This window comes from Alternaria postmessia (genome assembly GCF_024291825.1).
Source record: "Alternaria postmessia strain BMP 2775 chromosome Unknown scaffold_176, whole genome shotgun sequence".
Lineage (NCBI taxonomy): Eukaryota > Fungi > Ascomycota > Dothideomycetes > Pleosporales > Pleosporaceae > Alternaria > Alternaria postmessia.
Genome location: NW_026260249.1, coordinates 15723 through 31693, shown reverse-complemented (window position 1 = coordinate 31693; position 15971 = coordinate 15723). Strand labels below are relative to the sequence as shown.

Genomic DNA, 15971 nt, shown 5'->3' with positions numbered 1-15971 from the left:
AGTTTAAGAGCTCTAAACTGAACTGACTGATAAGACGAGAGCTCTAAACTGACACTGAACTGACTGCCAAGCAATCAGTCAGTCAGTCAGTCTCATCAGTTTGGATTGATTGTTAGCAACTCTGCCCCCAAGAAGAACTCCTAAAACCACTATCGGCAGTACCATCAAACTCGTCAATGACTTGAGAAGTGACACATCAGGGGCTACCAAACATCATCAAGTCAGTGCGAAGCAGACTGATTCTGTCGTCTCAGAAGCGCCTAGGAGCCCGTTCAGGCAACCAGGGTTGACTCCACAGGAGTCATCGGACCTGATCTTCGGCACAAGCTTCGAGATGGCATCGCGGAGGAAGCTACGAGCGGGTAGCATGGACGATCGCATTGCGCCAGACGTGCATGAGTTCGCATCACACCTTGTACGCGATCATCCACTAGGCGAGGCCGAACAGAAGAAGGAAGCACGTAGCTCATCTCACAAGTCAAACACTTTGAATCTCAAACATCTCCCATCCGGCGTCAGCGGAGCGCAGAAGCCGCAATCTGTTGCAAAGATTGCCTTGGAACAGGTTTCTATTGATATGCTTGGAATAGCCCATGCTCAGACCAGTGCGCCATCGTATCGCTCCATACCAACGGCCACACCTGGTACCCCTCCTTACACACCAGACAAGGGCGAATTGGACCAGAAGTAGGGCGTCAGCATCACGTGCTACGTGTATGCTGGTCAAGCAGCGTACGGCTCAAACAGGAAGCTTGTATGGAGAATAGAATTTGGGGTATTACTCTAACGCCTTATACCAATGGCAAAATGATAGCCAGTCCTGACTAGTCCAGGTCCTCAAACCCAAGCCGTGATACCAGTTGTTCGTCATGGTGTTTTCTCAAGCTCTCCATCCAATCGTCCGTCTAGTGGATCAATTCCGCTATGCTGACTGGTATCGTCGTCTAGATCCTGATATTCCTACATTGCATTAGCTTCACATTGGTGCTGACGAGGTTCACGACTCCTGTATGACCAGGGTTACAATGATTGTTGCCCCTTGTCGGCAGGATATTCCGCGTCCTCGATGTCAGAATATATGTTACTTACCAAGAATTGTCCCATTTGCCATGACTACAGTCGGTTAGCTAATTGATTCTCCTAGGCCTAGAAGCTTTCAACATACCAAGCGTCCACCCTCAACGTAGTACCTCCATCCCTCTGAGGACCCTAGGTATACTAAAATCTCCCATGGTAGTTCCTCAGTGTTAAACTCCCAGAACGTCATGTACTGATATCTCGATGCTTTGTCCACTTGTTTGTGTTCCTGGTCTTGGATTCTGGATACGTGCTCGAGCCTGAAGATGCGTGTGCGGAGTAGTTCGGGATTCTTGAGCATGCCAGGCGCAAATTCATCTTTAAACCATGCTAAGAATTCGTCATGAATTTCCGAGTTAGGTTGCCATAGGACTATCATCCACATTTGGATATCGCGGGAGTCTGGTTCAGGGCGTAAGTCACCATAACATATCCTTGTGTCATGGTCTTGTGGGGCACGTACCGCCCCGCCATTCTTCCCCATACCAATTGGCATACTCATTGTAAACCCGCGTCTCTATCATCGCCTCTTTCGGAAGTTTGTCCAAGGCTGGGCGTAGCTGCGCATCCAACTCCTGCGCACTTTGGTGTTTGGGTAAATCGTAGATGGTCATGAGGCTGCCTTCGATTGCAGCTACCTCTGCGAATGTATTGTCTTCCACCTGCTCTGCAGTGCGGGCCGTGGAGTTGATCTTTGCAAGGGCAGCGGGTACATGCGTACCCTCGTACCACTGATTCGCGCCCGCGGCATCTTCGCCTAAGTCCGCCCAGGCACAAGCGATCCTTGACATGGTTTGCCTTTACGATTTGTTGTTAATTCGTTCCCGCGGAGGTGGTCAGAAGAGACGGGCGCAGATAGGTAATCAAAATCGAGTAAACAAGGCACGAGGTAAGGTAACGCAGCGGGCAGCGCAACAAAGAGGAGCACGCCCAGACTCCGCCCCCAAAGTTTTGTCTTGGGCCCCTAATCCCGGTGCTCTTAAGCAAGGAACTACTTCGTAGGGGCATGTTGATACCCTGTCTGCTGTAGGTGTTTCCCCAAGTGGCATGGGGTCTAGCGGCCCGTCTAGGCCTGACTTCGGACCAAAAATGACGCCGTAGTATTGGTGAGGAATTTGGCATTGCCAAAAGTTAATTTCACAGCTATGGGAGCACAGTCAGTCCAAAACTATGTAGTTTGCGAGCAGATCACATCGGAATCGGTAAAGAATGGGACCGTGAGATCATAATGCGCTGTTATCCGTTGAAACACAAAAGTAGCTCGAGTCATTGGTTCGACCAGATTCGGAGTGCGGCCCGGATATGGGGATCGTGCGCGGGCAAACCAATGCGCAATCACATGTCTGAAACAGGAAGTTAAGCAAAGAGAATCAGGTAACATGGCCTGCTGATCAGCATGCATCGGTTCGCTGATAGCAGAGGCATCACTCAATTTAATATACAAAGGATTGCTCAAGTAACAGGAACGCCGACCAGAAAGCCCTACAAGACATGATCGCCCAACCTCGACAAGCCACCAAAGTTTCTCGCGTATAATACCGCCTAGCGCGCCACATCGTAAATCCAGCAAGTTGGGAAAGGTGAGATCGTGAACATTTTCTTCCTCTAACCAGCCTTGTCACTTCTTCAGATTCACTATCTCTTGTGTTCATCTTGTCATCATTTCTTTCATAACAAAATGCCATCTCCGATATCAATGTGCATCTTCTTCTCATGATCGTCCCTTTTGTCCCTCCTTGGAAAGCCACGAGTAGCCCGTTCGCATCCGAGAGCGCGGCATTTGAATCGACGGTCGTCCAGATGGGATCCTCGGTAATGTCGCCGGAGGTCCGGCATGCGTGAGTACTTCTTGTTACAGTCGCCGTGTGTGCAGATGTAGACTCTTTTGGTTTCGATGCGATGAGGAATTCCAGTGCGAATGCCGTCGTTGAGTTTGTGGCACAAATCCCCTTCGCTTTCCAGGTGGTGTACAACCTGTGCAGCAGGTTGCTCGTATCCTATCGATATATCTGGCAGAGCACTCTGTCCATAACCTACGGACACACCGGGTGAACCAAGCTGCTCACAACATGTAGAGCAATCTTCATAGAAGACGTTGCAAGACGTGTTGCAGCTGGAGAGATGATGTGGACGCCCCGTCAGTGAGCGTGGATCCAGCCACGTAAGTGAGCATGAATCCCGTCCCGTAAGTGAACGTGGACGCCCCGTGAGCGAGTAGTGCTGGATTGATCTGTTTCACCTAGATGGGGGCAGCATTATGACCTGGGCATCATGCTAGAGCTTGCGCTGCGATTCCCTTTATCCGCCCGGGGAGGAGATCAGATCCCGAAAGACCGTATCATCCAATGAAGCCTATGATTGCAGCCATTTCCATCATTCCCCAGAGCGCCAAAGCCTATCGCTGTGATTCCCATCAGACGCTGCGGGAAGGGGATCAGATCCCGGACAACCGTATCCCCACTGAAACCTATGATTGCAGCCATTACAATCATTCCCAGAAGCGCTGAAGCCTATCACGATGCCAGAATTCGTGAAAGACCCGTGACTAGTGATGTAGAGCATAATCGGAGCAAGGATGCTACGTGAGTGATTAGCTAATATTAAACATAACATGATCTTTGAGATGGGGAAACGTACTTACAAATAGTGGAAACAACAACCAAAATTCAAAGAAAACATGGACGAACGCAAAGCGCCAAAAGAATTACATATAGATGTTGTGAAGCAACCATTTCGGTGTGAAAAGCGGCCCGTAGTATTCGGTTCGACAGGAGGGACAGTTCGCAACGCGCAAAGAAAGAAATACAAACCATAGTCACAGGTCTTTGCAAAAAGAAAGCCGGATAGAATCATTAAATACATACCCCCATCCATGATTGTTAGTCTTCCAACATAATCTTCTACAAGTAGAGCGATACTCACTGCATGAGGGCTGTGCTTTGTAGGTCCAGGTTCGGGACAGTAGGCATGTTCATGCTGGCCATTCGAGAACTGGCGTGTGAGACTTTGTCGAATGACTGAGCAGAGGTAATCAGTCCCTGAACTTCGAACGGTGTAATCGATGAGCGGGATCGTGGGTAATGAAGGCCGATTCCAGGTATTTCGTCAAGGAGACATGGTGTAGCTGGGTGCATGTACGGGTCGACATGGCTGGAGTCGCCTCGAAGACTGTCACTACATCATGTCAGATGACTTTGCTTATAGTCGCAATGGTAATACTTGCGGTGCAGTATTTTCGGCTGTCGTGTTCAAACTTCGATGGGTCATGGATGTGTTGTGCTCCGGCAGAGCTGCGTGTACGAAGTCCAGATCAAGCTCGTCAAGAGATGTTGCAGGATCGTCCCAACCAAGAGAATTCAACACATGAAAGTTAATCGTTGATACGACCTCGTGCGTTGGTAGCATGTGTAGGTCGAGATGATCGTTGATGTAACCACTGGAGTCGAATTGGAAGGCCATCCTAAAAGGTTACTTAAGTAGGTAATGAAAAGGTTCAGATGAGTAAATTATTTAAGTGAGACTAGCGAAACCAGGAAGGTATACTACCAGTCGCATTTATGTACTATCATCATGTTGCCTAAGGCTGCGGTGTGCCCCTCCATGCAAGCGCCCCTCCAGCTGAAGGCCACGTAGCGAAGCGCCCTTCAGCTCTTGATTCTGATCATGACTTCACTATCGTTTCACGCCTTGGCCGTAACATGCCTATCACTCTATTCGATGCCGAGATGTTCTCCAACCGTTATAAGCCATACAATGCCTGACTACCTAGGTAGGCATCTAGCGATGGCGTGGTGCCCCTTCGCCACTTTTGTGATACCTAACCTTGGAATTCTCGTTGCGTAATACCTAAGTAGCATTCTTAGCCAGCAATCTGTCGATATCGCATCAAAAACCTTAGCCAAAAGCATACCTATCACAACCTACGGTGATGCGATGCGAGGATGGCGCCACGTTGGTAATGGTGTTGGCAGGGATTTGAGGCCTTGCAAGCGCAAAAAGCGGCACGGCGCATTGTACCTAAGTACCCATACCACATCACGGCTCCTCCCTGGACAGTTTCCTGCATTTAAAGTCCAACTCGTCAATACCATTGATGTGTGCCTTTCCTCGCCACAGCGCAGGTACACCTAGGGAGCGTTCCCAAGGCCCAAGGGCCAGGCTTTCAGTAGATCGTGTCGATCGAGACCTCCTTCAGAAGTTTGCAGCAGTATATGACGTTTGACGTTCAATTATCTGACCCCTGATGTGGGCAGTAACACAAGGACCGTGTTCTTTGACTGGGCACGCGCTTCTAATGCGCGTTACGGCGCGGCAAATGTCGCGACCAAGCAGGCCTCGACACCGCTACTAACGACTTCGCTCCTTTTTCTTCTGCTCCAACATCTCGCTCTATACTTAACACTTGGCTGGAGCTTTTCTTTTCAATAGTGTTCAGGAAATCAGGTAGTAACAATCTCTCTGCCATTGACCAGCCCCATGTAGTGACCTCAGTCTATGCGAAAAGAGAGAAAAACTTCACCGTTTCCATACCGAACACACCCTTCGCCCAACATCCACGCCTCATCTGTTATGTTGGAACGATGGATCCGAGCTAAGCGCATTTCCTTTGTTCCATTGTGTTGGAATCAGTACCTAGGTAGACAGGCGCGGGAAACACCAAGGGCGGCCCTTCACCTACCCCTATAGGCAAGTTGGTCAGGCGTGCGGTCTGCAAACTTTCACCTACACGTTATGGTCCATCAAGGCACTATAAAACCAGAGCTCGATAGTATGGATTCAACAACTGCGCTTCTACTCACCCGAGTCACCTTCCAGGATGCTAAGCAAAGTTCAGTTGGCGGCGAGCGTCCTAATGGGCTGCTTCGCTACTGCATTACCTTCTTCAAACTCATCCAATGGAGCTATCAGAATTTTCGAGTCTTCATTGAGTGACCTCGCAGAAGTCTACTACCCAGGTTCGGAAGAATTCGCTAATGCTACTATACGATGGGGCGCCGGGCAAACTCCGCATTACGATATGATTGTGAAGGTTGCAACAGAGGAAGATGTGCAAGTAGCTGTGCGTAAACGTCTACTCCGATCAACTTGTATTTTAGCTAACCAGAGGATAGATCCTATACGCCAATGCGAACGACAAGCCATTCCATGCCATTTCGGGCGCTCATGCGACGACGACATACCTCAACAACATCACCAATGCTGTTGGTATCTATCTGCGGGGTATGAACGACATCGTCATCGCCGATGACGGAGACACCGCTCTCATCCAAGGTGGCATTCTGAATGGCGATGTCACTGACTTTCTCTGGGCCCATGACAAGCAAACGATGACAACAGCCTGTGCTTGCGTTGGTTACATCTCTCCTATCCTCGGTGGCGGTCACGGCTGGAACCAAGGACGTTACGGCCTGGCATCTGATCAGCTCATATCTGCGCGCATGGTTCTCGCCAATGGTACCGCTATCACTGTCAACGAGAACAATCCGGATCTGTTTTGGGCGATATGTGGTGCTGGTCATAATTTCGGCGTCGTGACGGAGGCTGAGATCAAGATCTATGACAAAAAGCCAGATGTGGACCAGTGGGCAGTCAGCGGCTACTTCTATACGCACGACAAGATGGAGGATGTTGTATCAGTCGCGAACAGCTGGATGGTGATGGCAAACAGGTCAGTGAGCCTTGAACACTACGTTGTGTTCTCTTTCGATCCTGAAGTGGATCCGGTAAATGTAAGTCTACATCCATTGCTATGCTCATACACCACAACTAACGTCACTAGCCCATTGTAATCATCTGGGTCATCTACCAAGGCGCCAGCACCGTTCCGACGCAGTACACCGACCCTCTCGTCGCACTCTCGCCCATTTCTACCGACTCCGGCGTGACCGACCTCGCTGGTGTGAGTAAGTACACAGGCGCCGACCGCAACGGCCCATCGTGCACCAAAGGCTTCACTCGTTCTCTAGTCCCCGTATCAGCAGACACATACGACAATCCCTCTCTCCGTAAAGTTCTCGACATTATGGCAACCTTCCCCCCAGAGTTCCGCAGCTCAGCCGTCCTACTTGAAAGCTACTCTACCAATCGCGTTGGCGAGATACCTAGTGATAGCACAGCATACCCGGACCGAGACGGCCAGCTGCTGTTCTCGCCGTTCATGACGTACGAGAAGGATGCTAGTCTGGATGCAGCAGCGTGGGGTTTTGCGGGCGAGATACGCGATACTTTGATTGAAGGGACAAACAAGACCTACGAGGCTTACATCAATTACGCGAGGGGAGACGAGACGACTGAGGAGCTCTATGGGTATGAAGCGTGGAGACTGGAGAAGTTGAGAAGGCTGAAAAAGGAGTACGACCCTTTTGGCAAGTTCAACTTCTTTGCTCCAATTCTGTGAGCAGTTTTGTTTGAGGACGAAAGGAAGAATGCTTGGGCGGATGGCAGGTGGTACAGTCGCCGGATTCAACCACCGGTGCCTGAGTTGGTCACAAACGTAGTATAGCCTGCTCCCAACAAGATGTTACACGTAGACAGTAAATTGCGCGTACCTAACCCGTAGTTCACGCTTATTCAGGCGCTTACTGATAGCTCGTTCCGCCACATCCGCACACTACAGCCTATCTAGTCACATCGCTTCCATGCTTCCGTATGACTCCGCACCCATCTAGTGCTCAACTATCGGTTCGTGCTGCACTTGTGAATCGATAGTGGCTGAATCAAATGGCTCGTGGTGGCTGATGCATCCGCAACGCGGGACGCGTACATACGTTGCGAGTAGATATAGAGAGGCATGTAATGGTATGCTGCGATAGCATGCCATCCTTTTGAATTAACTTATGCAATTGCAAAGATGTTCAGACAGTCGCTTGAATCTACACTATTGGGCGAAGACGACCGGATTCAACTTGTGGACCCTTCGTTCACTCTCAAGGCGTTTGCAGATGAACAGAACCCGTTCGACGCAATGACTGGAGCAATCACGAATAGTGAAGAGGCGTTTTCGGACGGAGCTACATCTCCCTCTAGCATGTGGTCAGAATTGAGTCGTCCAAGCAGCAGCCCATCCTCGACATCAAGGACGCAGCTGCCGAACACCAACATACTGGCTCGTCGCCCACTGGTATCTTCGCACACATTCCCGAAATATAAACGTGAACGGAGTTCGGTAGGCCAAGAGCCGCAGGAAGCGAAGGAAGCAATACTTCAGCTTTCGCCGATAGAAGATCCAACGAAGGCGTTCAGACTGGAGGCGCCTTTGATATACGCCACCAAGACGCGCAATATTCCACGATACCAATTGCAGCGACAGTTCGATCGTAGCGAGTCTGTGCCCAAGTTGCACATTCGCGCAGTCCCTCTACGCGAGACTCGATCTCTCTCAGTACCGGCTGCCCACGTACTACGAGATCAGCAAATCTCTTATAATGAAGAAGAAACGCTTTACAGCATGGATCTCTTTGAGATGCGCGGTCGAAAAGCCGGAACGCTCCCTGGTAGTATCCAAATGACTTCTGGGAAGTCTCTCTGGGGCGGCGAGTGGACGCGATTCTGGCATGTTACAAAATGTCAGGCTAAACACCATGTTTGTGATTACAGAGGGGTGTGTGAGCCAGAAAAACATGTTCTTTATTGTGTCAAGAAAGGTGTGTGGGAGGATGCTGAGGGTGTAGTCGTTGCGCGTGAAGAGACAGAGGGGCTGGGAGCATGGTATGCCAATGGACTGCTTGTGGAAACAAGATGTCTATCGAATGAAGCAGGACATGTTTTGGAGATGACGGAGGAAACTGAGAGAGATGGAAAGAAACGCGATTTGGTGATGGCGTGCTGGGTAATGAAGCTGTGGATAGCGGAAGAACTCCGGTGGGAGGGAAATTGAGAGCTGTAGTGAGGCGCCAAAAATAACGCAAGATCTGTAGGTTCGGACGAAACAACCATTCTTAACCTCTGTAGACTATCTCTGCTGTTCGGCGCAACCTCGTAATCGCATCATAAGCGCGGATTGTTGCCGATGAAGACCGAGGGAACATCTGCACTGTGCGGTACCTACCTAGGTAGGCATGGAATGCTGCGTGGACCCTGGCCACGTGTTTGAGCCTGTCGATGCCCTGCGTGTCGCGATTCTTGCAACGTGAAATCTCTTCGTCTTGTTTCTTCCAAAAGCAATCACCTGCGACAGCGACCAAGATGGAAAATGGAGTTGCGCAGATCAAGCGTGCAGATAGCGTCTACTTCGGCGCGCCTGCTAGACCGAGCGCCACAGGCCAAGGGGCGAAGAGCCACCGCCTCAGTCCGCCCATGATTCCTGGGATCATCGCTCAGAGGGGCATTTGCGACTTGGGCGATTCTGAGCACTATGACCCGATTATTCTTATCTTGATGCTACTGTCTATTTCAATGCTCTGAACCACCCTCCATCATCTTGCCAGCCGTTACCTTGGGCGTTCGAAGCCCTGTCGCCGCCATGCCGCTCATCACTCCCTCCCGCCTCGCCATCATCATCGTCTCCTTTTCGCTCATAACTTTCTTCTGGACTTTCGGCCTGCCGCACCAAACCCCCCAACCTTCGATACCTGCCATCGACCACTATGACCATAAGAATGTGCATACCGACCCGATAATACCGCCCCCCGTCATCGAGACACCGCTCGCGACAACAACAAGCCCGATAGCACATGGAGATCACCCTACTGAAACAGATGACCATAGATGGGACGACAAGGGAGCACAAGGTGGCAAGGGACAGGCGAAACCGCCTGCGCCTACCAAGACAGGCATTGTGGATTACGAGAAGGATGGCGGACGATGGGAGGACAAGGAAAAGTCCAAGGGCGGTAACAAGTCCCAGCACAAGGCAGACGCAAGCGCAATCGCGGTCCCTACAACACTAGCCACCGAGGCTATACCCGCTTCCAAGAGTGCGGATGCAGCCAATGCGAGTGTTGCGCCTGCGAAGCCTGCCGAATCAGTTTCTGCACAAGTCGTCGAGAAGTTCTGCAGCGATGCCGACGGAGCCAAAGACGTCATGGTCGTGCTCAAGACGTCCAAAGCTGAGATTGAAAAGCTCAGCGGCCATCTCAGCAACCTCCTGTCCTGCGTCCCTACCTTCGCCATCTTCAGCGACCACGCCGGAGAGTTCCAAGGACACAAAGTATACGATGCGCTCGATTCTATCAGCCACGACGTCAAGTTCAAGAACAACGAGTTCCAGGAATACCAGCTTATGCATGCTGACGCAGAGCACAAGCCGGACGCGAAGAAGACGGCAGACTTGGATAAGTGGAAGTTCTTGCCCATGGTCTACAAGGCATACCACATGAACCCCAGCGCCAAGTTCTTCGTCTTCCTCGAAGCCGACACGAGCTTGAGCTGGACGAACGTACTGCAGTGGTTTAACAGGCTGGACTACCGGATACCCTACTACAGCGGAGCTCCTTACTTTATTGCCGGCACACAAGTAGCGCAACGCGGAGCAGGCATCTTCTTGTCACAGGGCGCTATACGACGATACGCCAAATCCTACGACGAAATTTACCAGACCAAATGGGAAAAGGACACAGGCACAGAATGCTGCGGCGACCTGATGCTGGCGAAGGCCCTTGGAGACGCACACGTCGAGTTCTACGCTTCTTGGCCTCTCCTCCAGAGCGAGCAGCCAAGTACACTGGACTACACCAGGAAGCACTGGTGTGCTCCTGCAGTCTCGTGGCATCATATCGATGGTAATGACCTTACCAGGCAATGGGATATTGAGAAGAAATGGACCACCGCCAATGGCTGGAAGAAGCCATATCTGTACCGTGACGCTTACCACGACTCTGTCGAACCGCACATCGAAACGCAGAAAGTGGGTTGGGACAACTTGAGCCAGGACACGAAGATCGTCGCACCAGAAGGACGGCAGAAACAGATGAAAGAGGATGCCGAGAAGAAGAAAAAGGAGGGCCAAGAGCACGATCTAGGAGAACCAGAGGACAAACCCAAGGAAGAAGCTAAACCTCAAGGAGAAGAGAAGAAAGAACCCAAACCTCAAGTAGAGGAGAAGAAGGAGCCCGAGAAAATCAAGGTCGACAACACACCACCACCAGACTCCCGGATCTACCAAGAAGCTGGCCCCGGCTCCAAATCTAAACGCGAAGAGAAGAAGGACGGCAAGAAGGGTGACAAGAAGGGTGACAAGAAAGAAGACAAAGATAAGAAACCAGAACCGCCTAACTGGGATAAGCTCGCCGAGAAACACCCCGACGCGGCGGACAGCTCTGAGCGCTGCCAGAATGTCTGCCAGCAAGTTGAGGACTGTTTACAATGGCGGTACACGACCAAAGGAGATGGAGAATGTCATCTCAGCAAGGTGGTTAGGTTGGGTGGGAAGGTTGGTGATGACCAGTGGACGAGTGGGTGGTTAGTCGACAGGATCCAGGGGCTCACTAAGGAGTGGGCGTGTAAGGAGGTTAAATGGAGGTTTTATCAGTGAGTAGGGTTGAGCGTTGAAGTGGTTAGATATGGGTAAAAGGATGGTGTTCTGGTGTTTGTATGTTCGTGTTGTGGCATTGAGAAGAAGGCTTTCTGTATAGTGTTAAGCTGACGAGGCTGCTATAAGTGGTGGAAATTGTTGTATATACCCTTTTTTATTGTAATGTACATGTTGATGGTACAGGACATGTAATATTGATGTGCTGGCCCTGTTTCATCATACCTTCCTACACTGTCCATTGTGCTCGTCGTCATTGATGCGCTTGCGAATCAGTCGAGAAGAGGCATACGCGAGAAGTCGGTTCGGTCTTCTAGAACTACGGCTCTGGTCTCTCGCTACCGTCTTACTCACGAGTGGGTCTTCTCTAAACACTTGATTCACTACGTATCACTCGTAGCACACAACAAGATTCTCTTTCCTCTTTTCATAGAACACGAGTCACAACGCGTGCTTTCACTTTTGTCGAAAGACCTCTACCCATTTACAAAACTATTTGTAATATCCACATTGCACTCACAGTCTTAAGTTATCTGAAAAGTTACAACTCACCCATTTTAATACCTTATTATCTACGCATTCAAATTTAGTCTGATCGGAACTGGCGGGAAGATGCCACTGGCTCGTCTCTTCAATCGATCGCTCAGGCGATGCTTCCAAGGACGGCTTCCTCCTCCTGAAGGCCCAATACTCCTTGCGATGGCATGTTGCTTGGGGCAATTCAATTTGGATATGACCTGTGTAAAGAAGAAAATAGGCAAGGGCGAGGCTTTGTTGAAGAAAGTATAGATGGACTGTTAGGCAAGAGTCCGCATAGAGTCACATTTCCAAGCCTAAGCAAAATCGGTACGGCGTTCAACCAATCACAACTTCGAAGTTGTATTTATGGCGTATCTACACTGATTCATGCACCCCATTATTGGCACCTTCCCACGCTTGACCTGGAATGGTAGGCGCTATACGCCTTCTTGGCTACTTTCCATTTGCCGGTGGCTCGTACGACAACAAGTCCTTCTATGTACGCCTTGCATTGCCTCCAACAACAGAAGAAGTTAGAAATCCATAGCCATCATCTACGTCCCGTCTATGTTCTGAGCGCCCACCTCCCACAAACCATGGAGCCTGACGCTATCTCCCAAATTAAAGCGCTACTAAGCGCAGCCCCAAATCTTCGCTCTCAACTCAGCAACGCCGAACGTCTCCAGCTCAGCGGGTTAGCTGAAGCACTCAGAAATGAATTGGAAAGACCAGATGAAGCCGTATTCAGGGTTACCTTCAATGACGTAAGTTGATGCGTCGTGCAGCTTCTTCCAGATTCGCGGGGTTGTATCGTCCATGACTCGTGACTAGCACTAATAGTTAAGGTAACCAGCCTGGACATTATCTGGCTATACGATTAGGCATACAATGGGGAATCTTTGAAGCACTGGGCTGCCATGGTGATGAGGGCAAGTCGAGTGTGCAGCTTGCGGAGGGTACTGGGGCGGATGTGCGATTAGTTGGTAAGTAAGCGTTCATCGCGAACATGTTGGGAAGTTCTCCAATTTTGTCTTATCATTACTCTAAGGTGATACTGATCATATCATTCCAGCTCGCTTTCTGCGTCATCTAGCAGCGAATGGCACAATCCGTGAAGTCGGACTCGATACCTACGCAAGCACTCGACTCTCAGCATCTTTGAGGCAAAAGTCTTTCAAAGATGCTATACATTTCATGCAAGTCCTTGGATAGGACCCAGATATGCAAAACTAGTATTGATAAGCCTTAATACTGATACCGCACCTGCAAAAGGTATGACGACTTCTACAACGTGGGCTGGAAAGTACCTTCATTCCTTGACTCGATATCTCATCGCAATCCCGCCGATATCAACAACGGCCCCTTCCAACATGCACATGGTTTCTCTGATAAATCACTGTACACATACTTTGATGAAGACCCAGCGATGGGAGCGCGGTTCGGCGGTATGATCCAGATGTACAATGCTGGTAAGCCGTTCTTTTGGGAGAACGGTTATTACCCTTTCGATGAACGCTTGGTTACCGGAGGTCCTCAATCTGATGACGATGTGCTACTTGTGGACATTGGAGGCGGGGATGCCGGAGATTTAGGCCTGTTGCGGAAAGCACTGGGAAAAGAAGTAAAGGGTCGGCTTGTTCTGCAAGAGTTGAAACATATCGTTGATCGGACCGTGGAAGACGGGTTTGAAGCGGAGGTAGGCGATTGGAACCAAGTTCAGCCGATTAAAGGTACACTACCAGAATTATATCGTGCTGTTACCAATACTAAGATGTGACTTGTAGGAGCGAGAGCGTATATGCTTCAACACATCCTCCACGACTTTAGCAGCGACGATGCATGCCGTCGCATACTTCGCAACATCATTCCCGCTATGGAGCCCGGTTACTCTAAGCTCCTCATCAAAGACCTTCTCATACCCGATCGAAATGCACCATGGGCATTCACGGCTTTGGATGTCAATGTTATGCAATCACTTTCTGGTCAAGAGCGGACTGAGTCACAATTTCGCGAGCTACTTGATTCTGTGGGACTGAAAATTGAGGGCATCTGGGGTCACAAGAATGCGCTGGATGTTGTCATCGAAGCCTGCCTGCCCTAGGAGGAGAGTCTTACGCTGTTTACAGGACTTCCCATTCGTGATGACATGATTCCTCACTTGGTATAACATACTTCTCCCACCCCTCCTTCGTATCTGCCTCCTTCCACGTTTCCATATCACCCACTACACCATTCTCATCTACCTTCCAAATACCCCCTTCCACCATGCCCAGCCAGTTCTGAAGTACACACGCTAGACTCTGCGATTGGAAATATTCAAGAGACTGTCTCCCACGCGAGTATAATTGTGTAAAGCTGTCGTTCCCATGCTGTCTGCAGTCCATAAATTTCTGCCCATCACTACTCCTCGCGTACTGATTTCCCCCGATAGCAAAAGGCAGCACGAATGAGATCTGGTCTTCTAGGCTTTGGTGGCCGTATTCAGTAGGCAACAGATACAAGCCAGAAGGGTAGATTCTAACATCGCGATAGTCGAAAAAGTGTGGCATCCGAGCGTCAAGATCTCGCGGGTTCCAGGTTGGATTTTCGAAGAAGTTGAGTTCAGATCGAAAGAGTAGGATGGGTGGTATTTCATCTTTGTCTTTAGACATGTGCGAGCGAAAAGGTTGGTCGGGAAAGTCTGATGAGGTGATGACGCGGAGACCTGGGGCTATTTTCTTGAAACGCGGGCGGCGGGCACGAAAGAGGAAGTTGTATGCAAATCGTTGCGGTAGGCTTATAGTTTTGCGCACGTTGTTTTCGAGGATGCCGCATATGGGCTGCGCGGAGATGCTTTCCATAGGCATGTGACTCTCTATCGCCTCAACGAGCTTGTCCCAGATCTCCAGGTTTCTTTTCATCATAACCTCGTTGTACGGAACGAAGACCCAATTCGAGGGATCCCGGTTTTCCCTTAGAGCAGGCCATTCTTCCCTGAGCTTGCCTCCTCTTTCTGGTGTGGCCTGAATACTTCCTTGGCGAATCTGGGAGAGCCAGAAGCTAAGGACGGTCTCTAGCGGATACCATTTCCGTTCATCCATACCGTCCATGTCATACAGTGTTAGAGCCAATATGCACAAATTTGTTTTCTGGTCGTATCTAAATCTCGTAAGCTCGGCGTTCTGATATACTACCGACAGCATCAAGTTCACTTACATCAGTCCACAAGTATGTCCTGTCCCAAAGTGCCCCGCCTGGTACAAAACCAAACGCCTTCTTCTAATGTCCTTTTGCTTCTCACCTGTACGGGATCCGTAGTCCCATGGCCACAGCAAGTCCTCGAATTCGAACATATAACTTGGTCCAGAGAGACCAGATACCCAGTGAAAGAATGATAGACATGTTTCACTCTCTTGTGCATATGGATCTTGGGCTTGCTCGAGGAATTGGATGAGCTCGGCTGAGAGATCAGACCGTGCGGCTTCGGCCTTTTCCCCATGTAACTGAAACCAGCTTTTGGATTGTGAGGTTAGTGTTTCTGGAGAGCGGCCTGAGCCGACCCAGCCATGCTGCACGATTTCGTTGTGGAGCTCGATGCAACGTTCGACGTTCATGGCTGATGAGTATCTACTATCATAAAGAGCAAGAATAAAGTATCAAGGATGGATAGTACCGGATTTCTGGGTAAGCAAGAGACTATGTGGCTTGAGTTAAGTACGACACTGCGCCGCAAGGCTACAGTGCATGGACGCAAACCTAGTCTGAAAGGGGACTAATAGCCAAGACGGTCGACTTGGAAGTAAGGCCCAGGGGAAAGTAGCAATGATACGGAAAGACTCGAAGAAACGCACTGTGTACCACCAAACCAGTAAGTGGAAATGATACCCATGGCCTCTGGTAGTGTTCCAGTGCTCAAATAATTTCAGAA

The 15971-nt window shown here is 50.0% G+C and overlaps 6 protein-coding genes across 6 annotated transcripts; 4 read left to right on the top strand and 2 right to left on the bottom strand.

The window, feature by feature from the left end:
• Positions 1-867: 867 nt before the first annotated feature.
• On the bottom strand, positions 868-1868 carry J4E82_011233 (uncharacterized protein; the record flags this gene model as incomplete). Its single annotated transcript, XM_051737441.1, has 4 exons — positions 868-960; positions 1090-1113; positions 1166-1479; positions 1541-1868. The coding sequence occupies 4 exons, from the start codon at positions 1866-1868 to the stop codon at positions 868-870; spliced, it is 759 nt and encodes a 252-aa protein (XP_051582808.1).
• Positions 1869-5893: 4025 nt separating this feature from the next.
• Positions 5894-7474, top strand: J4E82_011232 (uncharacterized protein; the record flags this gene model as incomplete). The annotated part of the gene is made up of 3 exons (XM_051737440.1): positions 5894-6136; positions 6189-6806; positions 6857-7474. The coding sequence occupies 3 exons, from the start codon at positions 5894-5896 to the stop codon at positions 7472-7474; spliced, it is 1479 nt and encodes a 492-aa protein (XP_051582807.1).
• Positions 7475-7927: 453 nt separating this feature from the next.
• On the top strand, positions 7928-8953 carry J4E82_011231 (uncharacterized protein; the record flags this gene model as incomplete). The annotated part of the gene is made up of 1 exon (XM_051737439.1): positions 7928-8953. The coding sequence occupies one exon, from the start codon at positions 7928-7930 to the stop codon at positions 8951-8953; it is 1026 nt and encodes a 341-aa protein (XP_051582806.1).
• A 585-nt stretch (positions 8954-9538) lies between these two features.
• Positions 9539-11548, top strand: J4E82_011230 (uncharacterized protein; the record flags this gene model as incomplete). Its single annotated transcript, XM_051737438.1, has 1 exon — positions 9539-11548. One exon carries the CDS (start codon positions 9539-9541, stop codon positions 11546-11548), a length of 2010 nt encoding a protein of 669 aa, XP_051582805.1.
• Positions 11549-12660: 1112 nt separating this feature from the next.
• Positions 12661-14165, top strand: J4E82_011229 (uncharacterized protein; the record flags this gene model as incomplete). The annotated part of the gene is made up of 5 exons (XM_051737437.1): positions 12661-12828; positions 12918-13047; positions 13137-13260; positions 13337-13794; positions 13849-14165. 5 exons carry the CDS (start codon positions 12661-12663, stop codon positions 14163-14165), a joined length of 1197 nt encoding a protein of 398 aa, XP_051582804.1.
• A 19-nt stretch (positions 14166-14184) lies between these two features.
• J4E82_011228 (uncharacterized protein) lies at positions 14185-15657 on the bottom strand (the record flags this gene model as incomplete). Its single annotated transcript, XM_051737436.1, has 2 exons — positions 14185-15202; positions 15260-15657. The coding sequence occupies 2 exons, from the start codon at positions 15655-15657 to the stop codon at positions 14185-14187; spliced, it is 1416 nt and encodes a 471-aa protein (XP_051582803.1).
• Positions 15658-15971: the final 314 nt, after the last annotated feature.